The sequence below is a fragment of the Gastrolobium bilobum genome, unplaced genomic scaffold (genome assembly GCF_033153095.1).
Source record: "Gastrolobium bilobum isolate Gb01-03AN ecotype WA unplaced genomic scaffold, APGP_CSIRO_Gbil_v1 utg4894, whole genome shotgun sequence".
In the NCBI taxonomy this organism is placed as follows: Eukaryota; Viridiplantae; Streptophyta; class Magnoliopsida; order Fabales; family Fabaceae; genus Gastrolobium; species Gastrolobium bilobum.
The window spans coordinates 177,494-191,469 of record NW_026897359.1 but is presented as its reverse complement, the minus strand read 5'-3'; the positions used below and the strand labels follow the sequence as shown (position 1 = coordinate 191,469).

Sequence of the window (13,976 nt, the reverse complement as noted above, 5' to 3'; positions counted from 1 at the left end):
AGTGCTGGCATTATCACAGAAGACTGTTGGAAGAACAGTACAAGGAATATGAAGCTCAGACAGGAGGGATTATAACCAAGTGATTTCTGCTAAGGTGGATGCCAAGCTGCGAAACTCAGCTTCTGTGCTAGATCGAGATATTGCATGTTGCTTTTTGCTTGACCATGATATAAGGTTTGAACCAAGATACACACAGAAATCACTGGTAGACTTGCGATCATCTATATCGGACCCCCAATCAGAATCACAAAAAGCAAGTAACCGAAGGTCTTTGGACTGATGAAAGATAAGACCATGGGTTTTGGTTCCAGCTAGGTACCTTAGAATTCTTTTGACAGCTTTTCAGTGAACTTCAAGAGGTTTATGCATGAATTGGCTTACTTTGTTGACAGCATAGGAAAGATCTGGTCTAGTGATAGTGGCATATTGTAAACCACCAACAATAGATCTATACAAAGTGGGATCAGAGAAGGCAATGTCACCTTCCATAGATAATTTCTGACCTGTGAGCATTGGAGTGGGCATGGATTTTGCAGAATTCATTTTTGCTTTGTCTAAAAGATCAGTGATATATTTAGTTTGGCTAAGGTGAATGGTTGTGGGAGAGGTGTAGACAGCTTCTAAACCAAGAAAATAATGAAGGTGGCCTAGATCTTTTAGGGAAAAGATGATGTTAAGTTGAGATATAAGAGAGGAGATTTCAGATGAGTTGTTACCAGTGACCAATATGTCATCAACATACACAAGGATGTAGGTGGTTGTTGTCAAAGTAAAACGGGTGAACAAGGAGGGATCAGATTTGGTGCTGTTGAAACCGAACTTTTGTAATGTAAGGTTGAGGGTATTGAACCAAGCACGAGGAGCCTGTTTGAGGCCATAAAGGGCTTTATTCAGCTTGCATACAAGATGAGGATTGTGACTAGGAACTCCATCAGGTTGCTGCATGAAGACATCTTCTTGTAAGGTACCACAAAGGAAGGCATTATTAAAATCAAACTGTCTGATAATCCAGCCATTTGTGAGGGCAATGGAGAGAATGAGACGAATTGTAGATGGCTTGATGACAGGGCTGAAAACTTCACTGAAGTCAAAGCCTTCTCTTTGTTGAAAACCTTTGGCAACAAGACGAGCCTTGTATTTTTGAATTGTGCCATTTGGTTGTCTCTTGATGCGAAAAATCCACTTGCAGCCAATAGGTTTGATGTGAGGTGGAGGATGAGTAAGAGTCCAGGTACCATTTTTGATGAGGGCCTGAATTTCCTCAGCCATAGCTTGCTTCCAGTGAGGACAATTTAAAGCTTGAGAGACAGTCTTAGGTTCTGAATTCCGAAGGTCTGATGAGGAGTCTTGGAGGGCAGTGGCATATGTCTTAGGTTTATAGATGCCAGACTTGCTTCTGGTTTGCATAGGATGTGAATTAAGAGGAGAAGAATTCTGACTAGAGATGGAAGCAGAGCTGGCAACTGCTGTGGTGGTGGGAATGTGATGAGGTGACTGGTGTGCTGAACCTGAAGAAGAAAGACTAACCAAAACATTAGTAGCATCTGGTGAGATGGTGGGTGATGAAGATGGACAGGATGTAATAGGAACAGCAGGTAAACTCTGAGATGTAGTATGCTTAGAGATGCAAGGGATTTTAGGAATAGAAAGATGAGGAGATGTACAGGATGTAATAGTAGTAATGTTAGCAAACAAAACTGAATAGGGAAAATCAATTTCATCAAAAATAACATCTCGAGAGATATAAATCTTCCCTGTGGGAGAGAGACATTTGTATCCTTTTTGATTGAGTGCATATCCTAGAAACAGACACTTGTGAGATCTGAAATCAAGTTTATGTTTGTTATAAGGTCGAAGTAAAGGAAAGTATGCACAACCAAAAACTTTCATAAACCTGTAATCAGGTTTGTTGTGATAAATCAGTTCGAAAGGTGATTTTAGATTTGTAACAGGAGAGGGAAACCGATTTATTAGATAAGTAGCAGTGGAAAAAGCATCCTCCCAAAAAGACAAAGGGAGTTTGGCATTAGCCAAGAGTGCAAGACCAACTTCTGTGATATGTTTATGTTTTCTTTCTACTCTACCATTCTGTTGATGAGAGTAAGGGCAGGTAAGTCTATGAGTGATGCCATGAGTGAGCAGAAAGTGAAGAAAATCATTAGATAAGTATTCCTTGCCATTATCAGTTTGAATTGATTTGATTTTTAAGCCAGTGAGAGTTTCAATCATGGATTTATATTGCAAAAAGGTTTGAAAAACTTGAGATTTATTTTGCAAGAGATAAATGCAACTATATCGAGTGAAAGCATCCACAAACAAAACATAATATCTGCTTCCAGAGGTGCCAAGCATTGGAGCTGGTCCCCATACATCCGAAAAAATGAGATCAAGAGGAGCAGCATAAGTGGTGGTAGAAGTAAAGTGAGGTAACTGATGAATTTTTCCCATACAGCAGGCTTCACAAACAGAATGAGGCATTGCAGTTTTATTGTTAAAAACAGGAAAATTACATTGTTGTAGTACTGATGTAACAATTTGTGAGCTAGCATGACCTAATCTTTTGTGCCATAGATCAAAGGAAACATGTTTAGAATACAAAGCTATAGGGGGTGTAGGAACAGAGGGGCTGTTATTAACTAATACATTTGAAAATTCATAGAGACCATCTTTAAGCTTGCCTTTGAGGACAATGTCCTTAGTTACCTGAGATTTTACAAGGCAATAATCAGGAAAAAATTCAAAATAGACTTTGTTATCTCTAGCAAATTGAGATACACTAATTAAATTTTTGGTTATGGAAGGTACATATAGCAGATTATCAAGTTTAAAAAGAAAAGGAGAGGCAGGTGAAGTTAGAACAGAATTGCCAACATGATGGATATGCATACTTGTACCATTTCCAATTTGAACTTGCTCAGAGCCATTATACTCAGAGCTGGAAGAAAAATTACCAAGATCATGGGTGAGGTGATGAGTGGTACCAGAATCTGGATACCAAGAGCTGTCAGTGAGTGATGCTGGTCCTGCCATATATGCCTTGGGGTTGTGGAATGAAGGAGGTGGAGGTGGAGGATGTTGGGGATTCTAAACATTCTGTGATGATTGTTGGTAGTTAGAGTCAAACTGTAGAAACATTTTAAAGCAGGATGTCCTAACCTTCCACAGATTTGGCATTGCAAACGATTTTGATTCCAAGAATTCCAAGGTGAACCTTGTGATCTTCCACCTCTGAACCCGCGGCCTCCTCTACCTCTTCTTCCTCCAAAAGATCTGCCTTCATTGTTGTTGAACCTGGTTTCAGTGTTATTGAACCTGTTTCCATTGTTATTGAATCTGTTTCCCTGCTGTGCAGTAGCTTGTTTGACATTGGCCTGAATGGGAACAGGATCGATTTTCTTGAACTTTTCGAGTATTTCTTCTTGAGCAAGAAGAAAGGCTTCTAACTAAATTATGGAAAAGGGTGGGGATCTTGACATTGCAAAGGTGATTAAACGAGTGTACTCTTCACTCAAGCCATCAAGAATAGCTTCTGAATATTCTGCATCAGTTAATGGGGAGCCAACAGCACCCAAAGAATCAATGATCTTCTTGATTTGAAGGAGGTAGTCTGATGCTGGTCCCTTTTTCTTGATGTTTTTCAACTGGTTTTTCAATTGTTTGACCTTTGCCTGTGTATGAGAAGCAAAGTATACTTGCAGCCTTGTCCAGATTTCATGAGCAAATTTGCATCCTACCATTCTGTTTTTGAAGGATATGTTCATGGAAGAGAGCAGCCAGGACACAAGAAGATGATCTTGCTGATGGCAGGTTGCATAACCTTCTGATTCTTTTTCACGATCTTTATCTTCTTGGGTAGAGAAACGGGTAGGGATCTTTTCTTCACTCAGATGATCCTGCAGGTTGTGGCCATGGATGGAAGCAAGAGCCAATTGCTCCCAAGGAAGAAAGCTGTCTTCATCAAGTTTGTCTGCAATTGGGTTTGAGAACGATTTCATAATGAGCTTCACTGATTTTGCATTTTTGGAGCTTGTAGATGATCTTGGTGATGATTGAGGAGATGCCATGGATCGTTGAAAAGCTCTGATACCATGGGAGGTATCAGACCTTGATGCTTAAAGAAGAAATCACACACGGTGTGAAGAAGAAAAACAGAAAACGAAGAAGAAGACTGAATGAATTATTATTGTATATTGATATATTGCAAAGGGATACATGTGCTGCTATATATAGCAGTTGGGAAAAGAGGGAAAAGAAAATAACAGAAATAACAGAAATGATAAACATTATCTATCATTATCTATCACAAAGATCATGTTTTATCTCTGAAAGGTATCGTTTACATTTTCCGCTTGCCTCAAAGTGTTAGAACTTTATAATTTTATGATAGATAAGAATATCAGGAATGAAATTGCATTATGAAATCATATTTAATCGAATAACTAACATAAATTAAGTTGCTCTTGTAATTATAACTAGTATGCACTTCCCAAATCCTTGCATAGAAAGATGTTTGCGGTGGAACACATCTAAAACAAAACAAATAGGAAGACTACTTCGTCCTCCTCTGCTTCCAATCTTAAAAAGTATGGAAGAGCTTAATAGCATGGAATTAGTACGGCGAGTCTGATGTGAAATAGGTTGAGAAGAAAATACAATATTAGCCCCTCTTTTTGAGAAATATTTTTTATGCTCCAGGACCACCCAATAATTGATGCTCCATTTCACAACATCAATTTTTTCTTTCCCTTTTTATCCCTGTTAATTTTTCCCTTTTCCACTTTTACCCTTGCATTTACACTAAGGGACCACCTAAAAATGGTGCTATCGGACCACAATAAATAATGTCCTCTTTTTGATAGGGTGATAATTTTGCTTTTTATTGTAAAGATATGCTTTAGTTATTTTATTTTTGAATGTACAAAATGCCAAGAGCGGATTATACATCTTCTTGGGGTGTTGTTTGTGTCATCGATTAGGATCTCCTCCATATATTGGGGCAAAAATTTGCATGTTACATGCTACAATCAGTCATTCTTAACATTACTATTCAACAACTAATTCTCAGTTTGCATGTGTCAAAGTTTTTTTTTTTTGAATATTACAATTGATTTATCGCTTCGCGACTAGTCCGATTCGAAGAGGTCCCGGGCTTAAGAATTGACTTAAACCCCTCTCAAAGACGGTTTTGGAAAGGATCGAACACATGCTCTCACCCTCACCTACTCAGTTCTTTGGCACCAACTGAGCTACCATCATTTGGTTGCTTGTGACAAAGTTGTATGGCATTTTAGCATGACCTTTTTGCATAAGTCTACAAGGAATACAAATTAGAGGGGAAAAAGTTTTAATCTGAGAGGCTCCATTTGAGATGGAATTTCACTTTGCAAATATGTATGCTTAAATAATTCCATCCTTTCACAATTAATAATAACATTGTTCGCAAAATTCCAATTATTAAGTATATAAAAATTCATAATCAGGGATAGATGCTTATTTCTGTTTCCTTAATTAATATGGTAGACGAATAATGAAAATGCTGCATATATACTATATATAAATAACATTTTATTAATTTAAATTCCAACTAATACGTTTAGGATGAACAATCAAATTGCTGCATATATATATATATATATATATATATATATATATATATATATATATATATATATATATATATGGTCAGAATTATTTTACACCAGTGTAAGTTACACTCTTAATCTTGTCCGTTAATTCCACTTATATCTAAGGGCTTAAATTTTTTAGTAATGTGAACCATTGGATACAAGTGAATCAATAGTCAAGATTGGGTGTAAGACTTCTAACTCTTACACCGGTGTAAAAATATTCTGCCCTATACACACCACGACCCCATGTCAACTGGAACTCCCTCATAGAGACCTATCCAGTAGAAGTCCGTAACGCCAGAAGGCAATAGTCTAGTGGCCAGAGACACCGTACATCCTATGTACCATTATACATACAAAATGCATGAGCATGTTATAATATACTACTAACATACACCTCCAACCACTACCCTCAAGGGGCATGGTGGAGCACACACGGAGATAAAATCCAAGTACCAAGGAATACCTGATAAAATATCCCTCTCTTGGTAGCTCCAACTCACAGTACTCCCGATCTTGGTTCACAAGAAATGCCTACACATAGGCCATTTCCATTTCAATTACAATCAACCAAGACATATACATGCTTATTAAAGTACACATGTATATATTCATAACAACTTACCACAATCCTTTTGGTCAAGGACCAAAGGTAACCCACCAAGCTCAAAGCTCCGAATTTACGTCCGTGGGAGGGAACCTACAATGATCACACAAGGATCAGTAATACAAGGTGCAACCAACAAGATTACAAAGCAACAAAAATCCCTTCCCCACAAGACAAGCTTCGACCATATGGCCTAAAATTACCAAACAATTTTCTTAATTTTATTTCAAGGTTCCTATGCATTCACAAGATTACCACAACACTCATTCAAGTCCTTAATTCAATTTAATATCAACCTAGCACCATTCTTCCTAATTTTTCCTTAAATGGCCGAATACACACACTCACACAAATCCAATTTTTTTCCTTCCAAATCCATTTCACCGCACCAACATACAACTCATTTAAACACAATTCACAATCACACAACATCAATTATATAATTTTTACATCATCAAACCCTATTTGACCTCAATAGGCCGAATTGTTCATGGTCACATGCCTAGGGGTATTCAATCCAATTTCACATTTCCACACATTATATAATCCTATAATTAACTCATGTAAATACTCCACAACTCAATTACACAACCCTACAACCAAGTCATTTCACAAAGTCATGAACATCCACCTCAAAATTGCCTAAGTTACCAAATAATTCATCAATAATTTTTATGGTTTCTATCACTCTAAAACATCATTCTAATCCACTTTTATCTAATACACATTTTAAATTTGAGCTCTCTAACTACTTCAATCCAAGAATGCAAGCTTTAGGTCACCAAAATCCAATCCTATTCAAAACCAAAAATGGAGGACAAAACTTACCACCAATCAACTGCTAGGCATCCCAAGAATGATTTTCAACACTTGAATGGTCCAAAACCGCCACCAACCACCCAATGGAGGAGAAAGCTCTAGATTTTCAACATTAACCATTGTCATTTAATTGCACTTGATCAGATGAATCCGGAGTTTTCCGATCGTTCGGAGAAATCACAGTTTTAAGTCGTTATGGCATGCTTCCCCAAACACTCTAATTTCCATCAATTTTCACCCGAAATCATATTTCCTAGTCCTATGTACCATTTATAACTTATATCCAAATCTAGAGCTCAAAATTCATTCGGTACGCTTTACGATGCAATTGTACCGCAATATTTTTACTGGTAAAAACACTATCATCAAATTTCCAGAAACTTGCTTAACCACTCAATTTTTCATTCTGAATCCATTTTCAGTGTTAGTTTTCCCATTTGAGAGCTCCTACTAAATTTTACTTTCCTAGGGTTACGTGTTTGGCGAATTACCGTTTTCCCTTCCTTTATATTTTGACCCTAATTTTAGGATTTTCACTAATCCTACCCTTTAATCCACATTTAATATATAAATATATGTTTCACAAATACGAGGTGTTATAGCATGCCTTCCTCCAATTGGGGAGAAGCATTTCTAACTACTAATCACATCTTGAATAGGTTGTCGCACTCTAAGTTGTGTATGACTTCTTATGAGATATGGCATAAGTGTTCTTGTACATATGATACTCTTAAGACTTGGGGATGTATTGCTTATGGAAAAATACAAGATCCTAAGAGACCTAAGGTGGGACCTAGAACCATTATTTATATATACCTGGGAAGTGTAGAAGACAGTGCTGCAAATAGGTTTTTGGATCTATCTACACATGCGGTGATAGAATCCAGAGATGCAGAATCCTTTGAGAATAAGTTTATCAAAGATCATGGCTCGAGTGTCTCTGGATCTACAGATATGATTTTAGAATCTCCTATAGAATTTGAACCCTTCTGACAGTAACTACACATAACTGGTTGTTGAATCAGTTCCAGTTAGAGTATCTATGAGAGAAAGAGAGTTCCCAAAGACTTTGGCAAGGACTTTGTCACTTACCATCTAGGGATGATCCATTCTCCTATCAAGAAGAAATGAGATATAGGGAATCTCTATTGTGGGCAGAAGCCATAGATGATGAAATGAGCTCTCTGCTGCGTCATCATACTTGACAGCTAGTCAATTTGCTGAAAGAGGATAAGGCTATAGGTTATAAGTTGGTACTGAAGAAGAAATTGAGTAGTGATGGATCGATAGCCAGATACAAAGCACCTTTAGTAGCTAAAGGCTATAGACAACAAAGTGAAATAGACTATTTTTTATGTCTATTCACCTGTGTGCCATCTATCAACTATAAGAATTCTTTTTGCTTTGACATCTATTGAACACTATGTAGTGCATCAAATGGATGTAAAGACAACTAGTGGATGACATGTTAATTCTTGGCTTTGATCATTCTGTAGTGAGTGACATGATAGCTGATTTAGCTAAAGAATTTGACATGAAAGATCTTGGTATTGCTAATACCATTCTTGGTATGAAAGTAAGCTTTGATGGGCAAGTTATCTCCCTTAGCCAGACTCATTATATTGAGCAGCTACTTTCTACCTGGGGATACAGTGAGTGCAAACTGAGTGAGACACCATATGATTATAATAAAAGACTGAGTCCTCGTGAAGGGACCAGTGTGGGTCAGTTAAAGTATTCAAAACTGATTAGAAGTCTCATATATGCTGCAAGTTGCACTAAACCTGACATAGCCTTTACAGTTGGCATTCTGAGTCGTTGCACTAGTGACCCTAGTAAAGAGCATTAGGATGCCCTCGATAGGCTAATGAGATATCTTAAAGGTACTAAAGATTATGCTCTACACTACTCTGGTTATCCTTCAATTATGGATAGCTATTTTGATATGTCATGGTGTTCAGAAATCAAAAATAGTAAGTTCATTAGTGGATATATATTCACTTTGGGTGGAGATATTGTTGCTTGGAAATCCAAAAGATAGACTTGTATTGCATTTTCGTCTATAGAATCATAACTTTTTGCTTTAGCCTTAGCCGGCGAAGAGGCAAAGTGGATAAAGAATCTGATTATGGATATTCCTTTGACTCGACTAAAGATTAATTTTTAAGCCTATTTTGTGATAATCAAGCAGTTGTCCAAGTTGTTAAAAATGCTCTCTTTAATTCAAAGAGAAGACATATAAGATTGAGACATGTTGTTGAATTATTTGAGAAAATAAGGAGTTATCCCCTTGATCGATGTGAGATGGAAGGATAACTTGGCTGATGCTCTCACAAAAGATATGCCTAAAGATCGATTATTCAAAACGGTGGGGGAAATGGGGTTAAAAACTATATAGACAAGTCTTAATTACCATTTACTTACCTTTTAATTGTGTGTTTTGAATTATCGAATCTTTCTTTTGTTGGCCAAAATGATAAGCATTGTTTATATGTTTCATCAATGTTTATGGTTGCATATTAATTTGAAAAGGGTAAGTTGTCTCATTCCAAACTTGATGAAGATAACTTGAACCTGATTCAAAGGTTCTACCTGGGAAACTTGTGTTATTCCAAACTTGATGATACAATCCAACCAGGTTTGGGGTAGTGTATTCCAAGGTTCTTTACACCTCCAATTATCTTTATTTTATTTTATTTTATTTTTTCTATAATCATTATATGACTTCCATTCCAAAAATGAAAAAGTAACCATCTATATCTTTTTTCTCTTAACCTTTGTATCCAAACCTACCCCTATAGTCTCACAAATAGTCTCGTTCTCTATCTAACAATTCTGTTATGTGGAATTGTTATCATTTAAAAATTTCACGATGGTGTTTGGAGTTGTTTAATAATTCTATGTTGTTGTTTGTGTTTTTCATCCTTTGCTGTTTGGAGTTAGTGTACAGTGTAGACCCCATTACATGTCTGGCTTAATAGTTCTGTACTGTGATGTTGTTTGTGAATTGGTGTGTTGTTTTTATTGGCTGCTAATGCTAAATCTTTATTACGGGCTTGTGCATTTTTGTAATGTATCAATTTGGTTGTATGTTTGCTTGCTAGAATTGGGAATTTCGAATTGGTAGTTTAGTGAAGGTGATGAAAGGAATATAGAAAATTTTCTTCATTAATTATATGTAATTTATACTTTTAGAGGAAAGTGCACGGGAACTTGATATTTTTGGTATTTCGATAGAGTTAATTTTTATAAATTGATGTGCTGAACTGATATTAGGAGGGGTTTCATGAATCCTTAATCAAAGGAATTGGAAGTCTAAAAAATTCATTTTTTAAAAACTGTTTGAAACTAATCTGTTTTAGTCTACTTAAATGGAATATTTTGAACAGTTGTATTTTTCCCCTTGGGACTGTGATTGAAAAAAATTTGTTTCATGTCTCATTTTTTTTTTTCAGAAAGCTGCATATTGGTTCCCAATCATATGGATTATTCTGGAAACAAAAAAAAAAGTTGTTTGCTGAGGTTGAAGTTTCCCCATTCATACGTGTGCTTCTCACTTGGGTTTGACAAGTAATAAGATTCACTTGTGCTCAGTTACTCATTTTCTGCCTACATCTACAAAATTATTTTCACACGCATTCTTGATTTATTATCATGCTACCTAGTACTTAAGTTTATCGTCTTCCTGGCATTCTTAACTATTGCAATAGCCATGCGTGGATCTTTGCTATCTTGTATAACTGCATTTTTTTGAAATTTATGGATTGTTGATTCATTGCAGATTGACAGAATAATGAAATTCCACATAACCTCTCAGTTTATAATATAGAGATTTTTTTATTTTTATCATTGAAAATCTAAGGCTTCAGATAGATGTATGCATTTTAATTATCTGTTATGACTGAGCTTCATTGTAATTATTTTTTTGTTGTTGCTAAATTGTAATTTTATTTTAAATGTTATATGAAGGGGTTAGGTGAGGCAAGAAGAATCAATGAAGCTTTTTCAATTGCTTGAATCTGTGGAAAATTGTACTGACATGGGAAGTCCAAAGTTGTATGCATTTTAATTATCCGTGGGAACTGTCTCTTATTGATGGTAAGGTACACTGATACAACCCAACTCAAGCCCAAGCCCAACCCAATGTGTATAGAAGAGACAAGCACAGAAGAATCTGGGTCTCAACCAACTCTGATCCAATTGATGACTTAGTTATTCTGTTACAACAGAATGAGAGAACACAACAACGCAAGGGAGAGGAGGATTAAATAACGCTGCTGATGAGAGAGAAAGGCATCGAGAATTAGAAGAGAAAAATTGGGATCTTGGGAGAGAGTGAAGCCTCTCCAATTGCTCCATGTTATCCTTTACTTTCTGCATTATTTACTTTCTGCATTATTTACTTTCTAGTGTAATGTTTACTTTGGGTATGTAATAGGTCACTAAGCTGCGTTACTCTGTAATTTGCCTCTGCAATTGTCTCTGTAGTCGTCTTGAATTTGCTATTGTGTTACTGGTTCTGATAAACTGTTGGCAGATTTGCAATATAATTTTCTTATTTTCATTTTTCTTGTGTTAGTTACTGGTTGGTCCTTATCAAATTGGTATCAGAGCTACGATCTTGGAGCTCTGTGGGATGGTTGTCACGAGAAATATGGAGAATCGTATGGAAGTTCGGGAAGAAAGGATGCGCAGAAGTGATGCTCAACACGAAGAGGTACTTAGATGAATGGAGGCTAGTGAAATAGGCATCGCTGAAATAATCCGAAGGTTGGATGAGATGGCGGAGCAAAGACAAAGTGGTTCTCATGAGGAAAATGTTGGCCCGAACAGAGTGTTTGGAAGAAGATTCAGTCCAGTTTCTCCCATGAATAGATGACTTGAAATTCCCCTGTTCAATGGTGAGGACTCTTATGGATGGATAAATAAAGTGGAGAGGTACTTTGTCATCAATGGCATAACTGAGGAAGATAAAGTGGCAGTAGTAATGGTGATGTTAGAAGACGAGGCACTTCAGTGGTATTTGTGGTGGGAGGTAAACAACCCTAATGCCGATTGGGAGTTTTTCCGGCGAGAATTGTTGAGTATATTTTAGCCGGAAGCTCTGGATAATCCTTATAGAGCACTCTACACGCTCAAGCAAGTTGACACTCTACATAGTGGCAAGTAGTCTTCACCCATGAGTTCACTTCCTGCTTAAAAGGTCAGATACAGAGTATAGCAAACATCATATAAATATAATTAGATAAGACATCTAGAAGTTAACATCTTTCCTCGGATAGTCTAAACAAGAACTTCTGAGAACCAAAGCCCTCACGAAAATTAACAAGATCTCCGAGAACATAAGTCCTCATGAAGTATAACAAGATCTCCCTAGAACCGAAGTCCTCACAAAAGATATCACGATCTCTCGAGCATCATAGTACTTATGGAAGATAATAAATTATATGTTCATTGGCTAAGAATTAGTAATCAAGCAAGTCAAATATCACATATACTTATCGAATTCACGAATCAAGGCATCAAGAATGCATATTATATAGTCTCGTATCATTATTTGCATGAATGCAACTACACTAAGTATCTAACAGAACCAGAAATATAAACATACAAGACTACACCTTAAACCAAGAGATTACCACTTGTAGCTGAAATCTGAAGCTTACTTGAATTCCAATAAACTTTATCAAGACTTGAACTTACACTTGAAATATTCACAAAATAGCTTGCTACCAAGAACACCTAATTCAAAGGTGTAAAATACAATCAATTGTAGATTATAATTCACATGCAAGTTGTTGCGACTTCAGCAAGTGCATCGGTCGTACAAGTAATATAGTGAAAATGAGTAGGGTTGTCGTTTCCACGAGGATTTATTTACCAAGAAATAACTTATTTATATAACCAAAGTTAGGTCGATCTTGAAACTTTTTGTGAATGTGATTTTGAATTAATTAAAAACAGAAATGTAAAAACAATATTTTTGATTTTCAAGATTGAAAACTAAGAACGATGACCAAGAATGCAAGAAAGAATGCTTGAAATTACTTAAAATTAAGTGTAGCTAGGGATTTGATTTCCTCAATATTACTTAAAATTACTTGCCACACTTGAAACATATCAGCTCACCCGAAACACAGCATCCCCAATGCTCCTTCCCGCAACCTATACACTTCGGTATAGTCGAAGGTCTAGAAAGGTTGTTTGTCAGAGTAGTAGACCTCTTGAATTTGTTGCACAGTTGTTTGACCTGTAGCTGCTTCCCTTTACCCTTGCTTCCAAACTTTTTTTTCCTCCAGGAAGTGGAACCACTATTTCCCTTAGCCTCTGGTTTTTTGACTTTCTTTGTCTCCTGGTTCACACGAATCTTCTCGGAGTCCTTAGATGTCGATCCAACTATCTTTTTTCGCGACATACTGAGACATTCTGTATTCCTGCAACTCGCTCCGCCTTGGAAGCGCATCTTTTGATAAGGTGACCTGGCTGGCCACATCTGAAACATACTTTTTGTTCTTGCCCGTAAGTACCCTTATGAGTCTTTCCACACGGGATGCACTCAAACAGCGAGAATACATTCCCAACTAACATCCCTCTAGCTCCACTCCCACTGGTGCGGGGACGGAGGTGGTGGCACCGGAGGATGTTGGCCGTCATGACAACCAATTCTCATCTCCTCCAATACAACTCGTACCATGGTCATATACGCCAGTCAGTTCGCCTCCAACACATCTTCCATGGCTCTCCGGTTCGCCTCTCGAAAGGTGTCCATCATCGCCAGGTTGGCCAATCTAGTGGCCTCTTGATTGGCTAATTTAGCCACCCGCATCTCTGCCAATGCAGTTAGGACCGGATCTGACTGATCCTCAGTGGTCTCACGGTTTCTCCTAGGCATTACCATGACTCTGCACAAATTACACAAAAAT

General features: G+C 37.0%; 1 protein-coding gene across 1 annotated transcript; it reads right to left on the bottom strand.

Annotated features, from left to right (window-relative positions):
* Positions 1 to 3,443: 3,443 nt before the first annotated feature.
* Positions 3,444 to 4,064, bottom strand: LOC133306226 (uncharacterized). The gene has a single exon (XM_061506519.1). The coding sequence runs from the start codon at positions 4,062 to 4,064 to the stop codon at positions 3,444 to 3,446; it is 621 nt and encodes a 206-aa protein (XP_061362503.1).
* Positions 4,065 to 13,976: the final 9,912 nt, after the last annotated feature.